This window comes from Zonotrichia albicollis, chromosome 3, assembly GCF_047830755.1.
Source record: "Zonotrichia albicollis isolate bZonAlb1 chromosome 3, bZonAlb1.hap1, whole genome shotgun sequence".
In the NCBI taxonomy this organism is placed as follows: domain Eukaryota; kingdom Metazoa; phylum Chordata; class Aves; order Passeriformes; family Passerellidae; genus Zonotrichia; species Zonotrichia albicollis.
Genome location: NC_133821.1, coordinates 104,704,779 through 104,718,119, shown reverse-complemented (window position 1 = coordinate 104,718,119; position 13,341 = coordinate 104,704,779). Strand labels below are relative to the sequence as shown.

The 13,341-nt window shown below is 34.5% G+C and overlaps 1 protein-coding gene across 5 annotated transcripts in view; it reads left to right on the top strand.

Moving 5' to 3' along the window:
* MEI4 (meiotic double-stranded break formation protein 4) overlaps positions 1-13,341 on the top strand; it is a 137,270-nt gene that overhangs the window by 94,560 nt on the left and 29,369 nt on the right. For 4 of the 5 annotated variants that reach the window (XM_026792739.2, XM_074538345.1, XM_026792740.2 and 1 more), the window contains one exon: positions 1,600-1,731. The exons of the other annotated variant lie outside the window; for it this stretch is intronic. In XM_026792739.2, coding sequence (XP_026648540.2) covers positions 1,600-1,731 — 132 coding nt within the window. The remainder of the gene's footprint in view (positions 1-1,599; positions 1,732-13,341) is intronic. 5 annotated transcript variants of the gene reach the window in all.

Here is a 13,341-nt window from a genome sequence, read left to right as displayed (position 1 = left end):
AATAATTTCAATTACACAGGTTTTCAAAGCTGTATGTGTACAATTTATGAATTCTTTTTAATAGGAGGCGTTTTCTTTGTATCTCTGCATGAAGATTTGGTTCTGAACTTGAGACTTGTATCTCTTTTGTAGATTTCTTTTGATACTTGTTTTGGAATTACATGCAGAAGTGAGATGATTGAGGGCAAATTTTTATTAAAGTTGGATTGGACTGTGCATAGGAGTCTCATGTTGGGCAGATGATAACCAAGCTGACCCAACTCTTTACCAGTAGGAAGAGGCTGGGAAATAGACATTGCATCACCTGCTGATCAGGCAGTCAAGCAAGAACTATAAATGTGAAGCTGCCTAATAAATGGGTTTTACAGCAAAAGATTTCAGTTACCTCACTGACCACTTCCCTAGCCCAAAATTTGATCAGTGACAATTTTACAGGAGGCCATGTTGAAAACCATGATAAAGTCGAGGTAAATGCTTCCCCTAAATAAAATCATGCTGAGTGCTCCTGGAACACCTTCCTGCCTTTTGTGTGTTTGGAAAAGTTTTCCAGCAGGATTCAAACTTGTAAATGGTGGGCAAGTATTTTTATTCATATATATGTGTGTGTATATATATATATAGCTATATATTTGTCTGCATCTGCAGCACATGTGAGTTGGCTGGAGGTATAATCTAGATTGTTAATAGGATGCAGTGATCTGGTTGGAGTGGTTCAGACATCATAGTTATTCTTACGCATACGGATTTGTGTAAGAAGTTTGTCAGTCAAAAATACTCATTTACAAAGAGTTACTGAATATTAATGTTGTAGGGGATATGCATTTATATAAAAAGACAAGTTATAATAATTGTAATTAATGTGTCTTCTTTTTCCTTTGAAATAACTCCAGTATTTCTATTTACATATAGAAATATCTTGTGTACTATGTAGAGAAGTATGCTTCATTACATAATAGCTATTTATTTCAATTTCAGGGAACAAAGAAAACAGTTTGGTTTTTTTTAGTAGAAGAAACTGTGGCAAAAAATTACTAACATAATTCTCATGTAAGTCTACATCACTCCTCTTGTGGTTCAGGAGAAATGTATTGTTAAAGAACAATATGAAAGTGAATTAATTGAATTTGAAAATACATACAGATACATAGTGTGTCTTCTAGCAGTTAGCATTTAATCAGTTTTTTTCCTGATAACTATATTGACAACACCCTATTACAGCTCTCAGCTTGCATGTTTGAATTTCAAAGAGTTTGTTCATTTATTTGTCTAGCTATGAAAAGCAGAAGAACTGTATGTGCAGAATAGTCACCAATTTGCTATGTGAGGAGATGGGTATGGTGACATCTAATCCTGAAAAGCAGTGTCCTGGGGAGTTCACACTTTTGGAGGAGTTTGTTACTGTGACAGTTTCCTGTGGTGTTATTCTTGTGAGGATGGATGTCGATTTCTCATAGTCTGTAATCAATAGAATTTTGAACTGGACTTTTTCCTTTAACATTTTAATATGTAAATCCTATTTCTACTTAAAGTAATCATTTGGGATAAAAAAAAGACTGAGATGCATTTTGAAAGATTAAATTTACTGTTATTTCTCTTTAGTTTCAGGCACTGCATTCTGTATCACAAACGCTGGGTTTGCTAGGAGGGAACAACATACTAAGAAATTCTTTAATACCCCTTCTCCTATCGGGAGTCCGTCAGTTTGCTGAGCAGTTGTTGCAGGCTCACCAGGTACTGTCATCTTTTCTTTTCAAGAAAGCTCAGAGAGTGGTGTTGGGCAGTGTTTTGGCTGTATTTATTTGTTTCTTAAAATGTAAAGAAAATCATCATTCGATAGAATATTCAGATTTATGAACCCAGAAAATGCTAGGAGCTACCTTAAACAGCAAATTCAAAAAGAGAGGCATAAAGTAAGAGAAAATTCCATACAGAAAGGTAAAATTATCAGGTATCCATACAGAAAGGTAAAATTATTATTTATGGATAATAAATAGACTGTATAGGTTTTTAGATCATACTGTATAATTTGCAAAATACTTAAAATAATGAGTTAGAAGATTTAATACAATGTATAAATTGTTGACTGTGCAGGCAATACAACTTTGGTATTCAGCTAAACAGACAATATAACTTTGGTATTCTCTCCCTAGCTCATGCAAAGCTGGAAAGTCAGCTGCTTTATTTTATTTCAGAATTAGATGGCATGTTTCACATTATTATTATTTCAAATTATTAATTTTCCTGATGCAAAAGTTGTCCAGCACATATTTAATTTGTTACAATGAGTAGGAGCTAAATAGCAGAATAGAACTTTTGGTAAAATTTATTCTTAACTTAAATTATTTCCAGTAAACTACAGAGGAAAGAGAGAGGCAATAGATATTCCTTTAACATTTGAAAAAAAGATATATGCACTAAATAGGGGTTTCACAGATTTTTCATGCATTTGTATGTGTTGGTGTGTATGTTATGCAAAAAGGTTCAGCTTCACTTGGGATTGCAACTGGATTTTACAGTATCCTAAAAACTTTTTATTTGGTGGAAGATAAACTCATAGATTTATTTTGCGGTGGTCTGATTTAACAAAAGGCTTAAGTGTTGCTCAAGCAGTGTTAATCTTTTCTCTCTAGGGTATGATGTAGTAGTAAGTTAGACTGTTGGAGAAAGAATATGTAATTGCCAACCCAGATTTCTAGTATGTTTGAATCATATCCTGAAAATGCCAGTTTTGAAAGAATAAGGCAATGAGCTGTGCCTTATTTTAGGTTACTGTTTGCATACAAGATTTATTGATGGCAACTAAGTCAAAAGACTTGTGACAATTGTAAGGATAGGGTAGAGTGTAATTAAAAACAATAATTGTTTATTTAAGTTTAAAGCAGCTGTTCATTTTTAACGTTATTAAATCTCACCTGTTTAACAGAATTAGTCATCTTTCTTTTCAGAGTTTTGCCAGTGGCAATGCAGAACCTTTCAGTCCTCCACAGTGATGCCAAGCTCATACTGAGCATTGTGCTTTGCTGAGTTAGTTACTATGGAACTGCTTAACCTTGCCATACTGTAATTATTTTTATTGCTTTTATATTTGGTGAAGCCTCAGGAGCTGGGCATCTGTCAATCTGTAGCTGACACTGTAGGAATTTGAAAAGCTGCAGTACATGTAGGGCAAGTAACTGAAGTTCTGGTTTGCTTAGCTTGTGATGAAGTCAGTTTTAAAGTTCATGCATTCTTGCACTTAGTCCTAATAGATGTATTGTGTTCACTTAAAAACCCTCATATATTCTGTATGTGATAATATTCTGGAAATAGATCATAATAGCACTCAATTCTGATGGCCTGATTTATGGACCAGCTTCCAAATGTTTCTGAATTTGTGTAGCATGACTTCTGGTAGATATGATTCTAAAAACGATTAAAGTATTTTTTCTTGTTTTATAATCAAATCTAATGATACAGTATCAGTTTGAAATAAAAACCCCCAGCTTTAAAACAAAAACTTTTCATAAATACTTAAATTAGAGTTTGGAGAAAGATAATTCTTCATATAATCAAACTTCATTAGCTGACAAGTATTCTAATTGTGTTTTGTTACTTAAGCAAAACCACTGTTAATTGGTTTTGCAAAGAGTATCTCCCATTTAAAACAATCAAATTAGAGATTCTTAATTTTAGTTATGATTAAAGGTGTGGAAATACATGAGGTTTGTTTTGCTTCACTGTTAGTTAGTTTTACTGTTTTTGGCACAAAACAGAAATAAAGAATTACCTAAGGCACGTATCCAGGTTAGTTTGCAATTAACTTTTGAACATTTCATGGAAAACAGAAATTAAAAAAAATAGTTTATTTGTCCAGGCAAATTTCTGTTTTATTTTTTATAGTAATTTTTTTAAATTGAAGATGGTTTTCAACAGTGACCTGGAATAAAAAGAACATTCCTTTTAGTTTTTCTAAATGTATCATCTAGATAGCTCAACATTTCTGTTTTAATTTCCTCATTAAGACTTGAGCTAAGTTCCACGTAGTTTGCCAAATGCATGAATTCAAGAATATGCAGCTTTATATTCCATCATGTCTTCAGTAGGAAGTGTGCTCAGCTCAACCCCTTGCAGGTTTCTGTATACATCTTTGATAAATATTGAACATAGTTTAATTTCAAATTCTGAATGATTTTAGAGAGTTTGTAACTGTGTCATCTTGGAACAAGCATATCAGTCAATGACCCACAGTTCCAAAGTGCTATCTGTCCCCCATGCTTTAAAAATTAAAAAATAACGTTGCGTATTGGAAAGTGTTTCTAATAAACTACAAGAGAAAAGTACAGGGATTACTCTAAATATTTTTATATTCTTGTCTAATTGGTTAAATCCTTTAATCTTACAATAGGCAAATTAATGTCAAATACATGAATCATAAAATTTTGCATACAATATTTCCACATATTAATATGGAATTTAAAAATAATTAAGGAGCATGTAAAACAGTATAGTCATCCTGATTTTCCACACAGTTAAGATTATTTTTATGTTACTAAACTCTTAAGCAAGTTAGTAGTTTGCTTTAATTCATTTAGGTACTTCATCATGGGCTCAAAGTAAAGCCCTTACTAAATGCTTTGCTGACACCAGCATGCTGAATTCTAGGCAAAAGCATATTAATATAAACTCAGTTGGATCTCCTTATTTTTACAGATGTTGCATATGGTCTTTTGAGTTTTATGTATAATAGGAAGCTTTCATGCTTCATAAATAAAATTTATAAGAATACTGTAATTGAACCTTAAGTTACTATGAAATAGAAATTTTCTGATCCCCAACTGAATTTCTACTGCAGAACAGATAGAGTTGTAAGATACTAAGATTTCCGAATCAAAGATTTCAGATACTGTGGAAGACGGATTAATTTTCACATGTTGAGCTCCTCTCATGATAGCAGATTTGCCTTTATGATAACTTGCAAAGACAGAAGGCTTGAAATGGAAAGGACATAGTGGTTTACTGGATTTACTGCTCATTTCTAACCCCTCCAGTATTAATTCCAAGAATTCTGAAAAAGAAAATTAGAAACCAGAAAATTGATTCTGAAATAGGAAAGAAAGACATACTATGAGGTTTTGAAAAGCTCTGTTATTCAGTAATTGCTGATGCATAGCTTGGGTAGCATTACCCAAGTTTTATCACATTACTTTCTACATGCCATTTTTACCTTTTTGAAAATTTAAAATCGTTTTATCACAAAAACTGTACACTGTATAGCTGTTTGTGTGGGGTTTTGTAATCAAAGCACCAAATTATATGTAATTCTCAATATTTTACGTAAGCATTACGTCCAAATTCAGATGTGGGTACTGACTTCTCACCTGAAGTGAATGACAGGGGACATAAAGGGAGAGATTTCCTCTTTAGTTTAGGTGTATGTAGTAGACCTTGCTGTCTGCTTCTTGTAAAAGTCAAACAAGCAGCTAACATTAGCTAAACATTTGGCAACGTGAAGATAAACAGTCATGCAAGGCTTTCCTGAATGTTACAAAAATTCTTGAGAATCGAGCTCATTACAACAAAACAGCTTTGACTCAAAAGAGCCAAAGGATTTAGACATAAGGTGGGATTTGTCTCACTTGAATTCAGATATGTATGATATTTCCATCTGACATTCTTACTTAAGCTTTCCATTGTAGTCAAGGGAGAGGAAAAGTCATTTCTTGTCCAACCTATGTTCTCTTACCCAATTGTGATAATTAGTCCCAGATTTGTTTGCTTCTTTCTTTCCTGAAGTGCAGATATTTATGTCAAAAAATTCCAAAGTTATGGGACAAAAATCCCATAATATCTCTACAAAAATGTCTTTTTGGATGATCTGGGCAAGACATGTTGTTGGAGCAAAGACCTGATCCTGCAGAACATTGTAACAGGTAGTCATGCAAAGCCTACTTCTGTCTGTACACTGACACACGTGAGTAACATTATCAGATGTTTGGAACAAGTTATATTTTAGTTACTGTAATTAATAAGTGAACTTCGTTATCATACATTTTAATTCTTTAGTGTCCGCAACTGGTGACTGATGATGATGGGTTGTGCAGGATATGGGGGTTGGAGCTTCTTGTAAGATGCATTCAGCCATGGTGTGTCTGATGCATGTGCCTCTATACAGGCAGACCTGTAACACCAGCAGTCTATGCAGGCAGTGTATTGAGGCAGAAAGAGAACAAAGGGGAGCACAGAAGCACTATGATTTTGTGTATTTCCCGAGATTTTCATTGCTATTCAGCACTATGTAGCTAACAGGCTTGTCACTGGAATGTCAAACTGCACAGGAACAGCTCTATATGGAAGCAAATGACGGGCTGAAATATTCCTGTGCTGTGGCTGGAGAGCCTTTTTTTTTTCTCTTTCCTAGCTGGCCTGCAAATTAGAGGCTTTATGAATGTCAAGTTGGACTAGCTCAGTTGGTAATCAGTTCATCAGGGAAAATGGAGTTTTCCTGTAGCTGGGTTCAGCTAGATGATCAAAAGGTTTAAAGTGCTGAGATCTGAGCTATTAATGTCAAAGCTTGTCTTCATAAGCCTTTCTCCATGTATCCATTCTGTATCCAAGGGTTGCTCCGGGCAGGTGTGGTACCCACCACATGCTTTATTCCAAAGGCAAGTGTGTCTGATGTGATGTCGAGATTCTTCAGACAAACTCCTCTTTCCAAGAAGTTTACTTCATTTATGCAGTATGTCTAATCTCTTCAAACATAAGTTTATATACATTGCAATAAAGGTTTCCTATGCATTAGAAAAAAAAGCTATACTATTTTTTCTCAACTATGATAGAAAATGGCTAAAATAGTTAATAAGAAAAAACAACTGAGAATATTATGCAGCTAGAAAAGCTAAATATCTTTTGCAGTCTGCTGTTTGAGGTACTAAAATGGCTACCAAGTATATTTGGCTTTTTATAATTTCTACTGTTGACTTTTGCTGATACATAATATTAATAATACTTCACCTAGCTAAAAAAAAGAGACTGGTGTTATGTAGACCTTATGAAAATAATTTAACTTGCATCTGGACATCTGTTCATCCTGTCTAAGATGTAATTTCTTTCCTTCTTATGCTTGTAAGCAGAGATTGTAGTGTATTTTAAATTGTGAATTCTAAAAGATGCTGCAAAATAGTGCTCTGAGTAAATGTAATGTAATTTTTATTCCATTCAACTGCTGATGCTACTGATAACAAAGGAAATAATGGATGGATAGAATAATTAGTGGATCTGCATTATTTCTTATATGCCTTGTGTGGAGATACAGTTTTGGGAATCTGTAAAACTCTTCCCTGAAAGGCAGGAATGAGAGAATCAATCAAGACTTGGTATGTGCCAAAAGAGTTCCATACACCTTTGAAGCGTACAGTTGCTTTTGCTGCATATGTCATCCCCTATTACAGATTAGATTTTAAGATGCTTACATGTCAGACAGAGCTGGAAAATGACAAATGGTTCATGCAGTGTTCTCTTCCCTCTCATATTATCTTGAAATGATACCATTAAGGAGAAAGGAGTTTAGAAGTGTTCCTACAGAACTCAAAGGTAGCAAGGCCTTGACTGCACTTAGGTGCTTGGTAAAATTGAGGATGACATGTAATCAGAAAACCTCAGATGTGTTTGGGAACAGAAGCGGCAAATATCGATTACATGAGGAGAACTGTTGACTAGGGTAGTATTACTCTTAATATTGGTGAATCATGTCATTCATGGAAATATAATACTGGAAAAGGAAAAATGCTTAATTAAAAATACCAAAATATATTATGTCTCAAAATGTTACTAAGTATTATTTCTGGAAATCTTGTTTCAAACAGTGCACAAAATTCAGACTTAAAAAAAAAAAACCAAAAAAAAAACCAACAAAAAAAAAGAAACACCCCCCCCAAAAAAAACCCACAAAAAACTCCAAAATGAAACAAATTAAAAAAAAAAAGCCCCTAAAAATCCCATAAGCCAAAACCCAACAAAACCAAAAATAACATGATTATAACTTAAATGAAATTGCCTATTTGAATTTCTGGTGCAGTTAAGCTTTCATTACATCTTTTTTAAAATGTGGGTTGATGCTGCTTTTACTTCCTTATTCTCACTGTTAATACTGTCCTTTTTCTATTGCTTTCTTTGCAGCTCATTTAGTTCTTTTACATGCCTGAAAGCAGAACATGAATAAGGACAAAATGTCAGATTTTTGTGGCATGTGTGGTAAACCTGCTAGTCTGGAAGACCATTTGATTTTTACTTAAACCTGTGTCTTCAAATAGATAGCTTTAGTGTTCCCATTAGGCTCCCTTCCTTATTGAGCATTCCTGCTTACAGACAATGATTTGCAAAATGGAATGATGTTACAGAAAATTGAGCACTGCTTCCTTAATGCTTTTTGGTTATTGCAGTTGTCTGTGTGAATAGCATATATATACCATATGTGCTCTTAAAAGTTCAATTTCCAGGAAAGGTAACAGATTTTGTTACAGATTTACCTTTGGCTTTTGATTTTGGAGAATTGTTTAACATCCTCATTATGCATGTTTTTAACACAGCTTCACTAAATGCTTTTTTGGGATATGTTATAAATGCACAGTTCTTGTGTCAGTGGCTTTGCAGTCTGTTTGCTGCTTTAGTATTTCACATCTTCATAAAATGGAAAAATAGAGTTGTAGTCCTAGAATTTCTAACAAGGAATCACTGATAAAATGATTTTTTGTTTAAAGAGTAAGTACAGCTTATAATTAAAACTCTTTTTATGACCTTAGATAAATATAATAAAATGTAAGTGGAAACTATGGAATTATAGAGGATACTAGTGTAAACTCATTACTACATCTTTCTTTCAAAACACTCTTTTCATTTTACAGGACACATCCATATCTTGGATGTCATAGCTTTGCACACACTTATCATTATAAACATGTCTGACAGATCTGTACATAATGACTTAGAACATCAGCTTGGCCCGTTGGAACCTCCTTTGTTGGTTCCATTTGGTTTTGCCAAAAATACATTTAGAGCAGTGTTTATCTACCTACAGAGCGTATGCACAGCCATCACTATTTTACAGACCAGGAAGATTAACTGATATTTGTTTGGTGCTTTCTAAAATGTTCAAGTGCTGCTGCCACAGTCAGAAGGGGCTGCTGTCCCAGGTTTGCTCTGAAACAAGCAGAACTTGTCTCTCATGGATTTAACTGATGCAGAAGTTATTAACAGAGTAGGTTTATATCAGGGATTAAAGGTATTAGCTGCATAGAGTTTGCTTTGTAGCTAAGACTGAAATTATGGTTTGCATGGCTGAGACATGGGGAAGATGAAATCTGGTTTCATAGCATATTTTAAACTTAGTATATATGTTGGATGACAGCACTCTGCCTGGCTGGGTAAGGCTTGATCTGGTAAGACAGCAAACCATGATTAATTCTGTGCCCAGAGGGAAAAGTGGGTTCCACAACTGGTGTCAGCATCCAACTCCTATTCTTTGCTACACTGACAGCATTTCTGGTGTAGATTTAATTAAGGGGGATAGAGTGGGTGATCTAAAGCTGAACATCTTCATAGAGGATATCAGAGAGAGATTTAAGTTTGTTGTGCCAAGGACTTAGGGATCTGAGGGTTCAGTTTTAGGTAGGCACTGATGATGTAGCCTCAGTCCACAACTGATTCAGTGCAGCTAATGAATTGGTGAACCTGAGTAAGTGTCAGAATGAGTTTATTGGGACTCATAGGGACTTTAGAGATATGGGAATGGGATACTGGACTAGGTTTGTGGTGAGAGAGAAAGAGAGCAGCAGCTAAATGTGTTTAGATCTGTGCATTAATTATGTGAGTTGCTGGATTCATGTAAGGCTTGGATGTCCAGTATTTGTGCAGCAGAGGATGTTTTGCTGAAGTTGGAGGTGCTCCCGAAAGAGAAGCTGAAGTGTTCTCAGCCAGGATGTATGATTTATATGGCGTGATTAGATTGAGGATTAAGACATTGCTGGTTGCAGTCTTGAACTTGTGTGAAAGGCAGGTAACCAGGTACCTCTGCTGAGTTGAACCGCAATTGTCAATGCACACTTGCACTCATATAGTATTACAGAAAAATTTATGGCAGCACAATTTGTGTTGCATGTCCTGTAGAAATATTCCTTTCCTGCTAAATATTCCTTTCCTACATTTGAAATGCATGTAGCACCAACATTACAGAATTAAAATCAGTTTTAGAAAATAATCATCTTGAATCCACTCCAGTTTAGCATCCTGTTATATAAGAAAGGATTATTTTCACTTGATTGCAATAGCAATTCACATAGGGAGAAGTCAAATGCATAGAGCAGAAAAATGAGAAAAGTAGAAGAAAAATATATGTTTCTTTCTCATTTCTCATAGATAATGACAGGTTGCATGATTATAGTGCAGACTTTGAAGATGTAACTTGTATGTTTTGAATTTCTTGGCATCTGTCATTCCTGGAATTGAATTGGCAAAGCCCAATTAGACCTCTGGGTGTATTGTCTTGAAACAAAATCATTTGGGCTCTGTTTCATCTTTATAATTAATTCTTTCATTAAAAGTTAGTACTAGTGCCTCTTGAGTTTTCAGATTATTAAACTTCTAGCTGAACTTGCAGTTTTCAAGAATGCTTCGTGGAGCCTTATCACTTAATCAAAGATCTTTCACTTAGCCTAGCTACAACATTTTATACAGAATACTATAGTGAATTGTGTATGATAAATATGAGAGTGTGGAGTAATAGAGTTAAAAATTTAAGTAGTATTTCTACCTATTGTCATAAGTTATAAAAATCTTGGTTAAGAGTAACTGAATAAGTTAACCATTTTGAGTTCTTCCTACATAATTTGATTATTTTACCTATGATTCAGTCCTGTTGATTAACTTAAACTGAGTAAATTCATTGAGTGATTGTCGAAGTATGGAATGGAAAAGGTTGGAAACAACATCTAGAAATAATCTAGTATAACAACCTGCTCAAAGCATTTTTTGCACTTCTATTTGCAGCAACTCCGGATTTCTTTCAGCAGTTTCTCCAGCCTTTTGAGATCATTCTGAATGGTAGCATAATCCTCTAGTGTGTCCATCACTTGTGTTGTGTCGTCTCTAAACCTATGGTGTTTGATAAATTTTCTAGAAGTGATATTATAGTTGCAAATTAGTTGAGTTCCTAGAAGAAAAGATGTTAAGTCATGTAGAGACAAGTCATTTTTCTACCTACAAAGGAGGTAGAAATACTGTTCAGGAAAGCTTATAGGAACTTCAGTAACACTCTAGGAGTTGCAAACTAATGAAGATATAATTATCAGTTTATGGAAACATAAGTTGAATATTGAGGCATGCTCTGAAACTCCTAATTTTTCTCAAACATCCTGTAGAACAGCCTTCATGCACCTAAGAAACCCAGAGGATAGCACATAACCCACTAAATTAGCCCTTAGCCTTCTAGGGCTGAAAGATATTTCAGAGGGACCTTGAATAACAGCTAGAACTAATTATATTTAAGTATGTCCCATATCTTTTTCTCTTGTTATTTTTAAATTGTTTTAATGAAGGAAGAAGTTTCAAGGAAAGCAACACATTAGCTTCTCTCTCTTTTTAATTTAGAACTTGCCTGATTTTAATAAGGGTGTTGAATAACTTGAGCAAGGTAGCAAAATTATTTATCTAGAAACTGGAGTACTTGGATCTTTTAGGAGCTGTTTTGTTTTTCACCTGGATAGTTTAGTTGGGAAGCATGTAGCTTATATGATCAGCTTGATGAAACTTTCTTTGTGTCCACTCATGTCAGAGAACATACATTTTTTTTTTTGCTGCTGGGGGAGGTAAAGTGCTGCTGTTTAGGCCATGCAGAGGGAACAGGTAAATGACCAAGGGTTACTGAGAACTCAAATTACATCTAGAGCAGTGCTTGCCAAGAGCAGGAGTCATCAACATGGTGATCCTTCACTGTGATTAACCTCCCTTTTGTATCCATCTAGATATTCTCATTGTCTGCTGCTGATGTGCTACTGCTAGGTCTTTGATGTTACCACACCTCCCTTCCAGCCATCTAAACCCCAACACAGTTATCTTCATTTCACTTCTCAAACCTGATTACATACCAAACCTTGTGTGTCTTTCACAGACTGTTAGCTCCAGAGTAGCCAGGAGGAGGTAACACCAGAAGTTTGGGGCTGAAGAGGGCAAGGCACTTTTAAGCTTGAAAACTCTTCCTTGAAAATAAGAAGTAATTCTAGATAATAGGTATGTTTTTCTCAAAAGTAAATGGTGTATAATTCCAGTTAGTATTTCCAATATTGATAGCAAAATTAGACTAGTGGGTTGTGCTTTTGTCAGATAAATGCTGCATTGTTGAAAGACATTATTGTACCATCTGCTGAAAACAGAATAAATTTTCAGGTATAATGTGAAAAGAATACTTTTCTCTCTCAGAAGCACGACAAAATAATCAATTTTCACACAGTAAAATTCGCCCACATTGTAGATCAGGTAAATGATAGTGTTTTCTATCATTAGAGGTTTTTTCAGTTTGTAAATTTTGGAAAAGGTTTACCATTCAGACTGAAACTTTTTTTTCTTTCTCAGACCATTTTTTTCGTGAAGAGGAAGACATAAGTGTCCACAGTTTTCACAGAAGCCAGCACAGGCTTTGCTTTGAATTTATGCATTTCTGTGTAATAGCAGGCATTGTAAACTCATGTCCTAGACAGCCATGAATGCATTAGCAGCTAGAAAAGATTGAAAAGATTCTTTCTTAAAACTAGAAAAGCATTACCTCATTCTAAAAGCATTTATGAAGTTAAAGTAATATTTGTGGTATGTGTGGGATTATAGCAATGATTGTCATAAAAAGAAGAAAGTTTTAATTCTGTCTTCAGAAGAGACTGAATACCACACATTTCATGCCCATGCATATAACAAGAACAGAAAAAATACTGAATAACATTTCTTCTAATTGAGCATCATCCATTCTCTATAGTAATAGAAGCAAGAACACTTTTCAAAAAGAAAAGCAAACCAAAAAAACCAAATCACAGCCAAACACCTGTAGGCATAAAAGAAACAAATTAGGATTGTAGTGCCATTATATGGATTTAAAACTGCCATTCCTAGTAAAAGCAGGGAGCTAGTAGTACTTTAAGAAACTATATAAAATAAACAAGATCATTATTTGCAATATTAAAGAACATTGTCTGAATCACAAACCTTAATTTCTTCTACGTTTCATGATTCTGCTAGTGAATGCTTTGGCCAACTTTTGGAATGTGTCATGCTACTTTATTCTGCATGGTGGTTGCTCAAGAACTCTGTTTAGCTTGGAAGAAG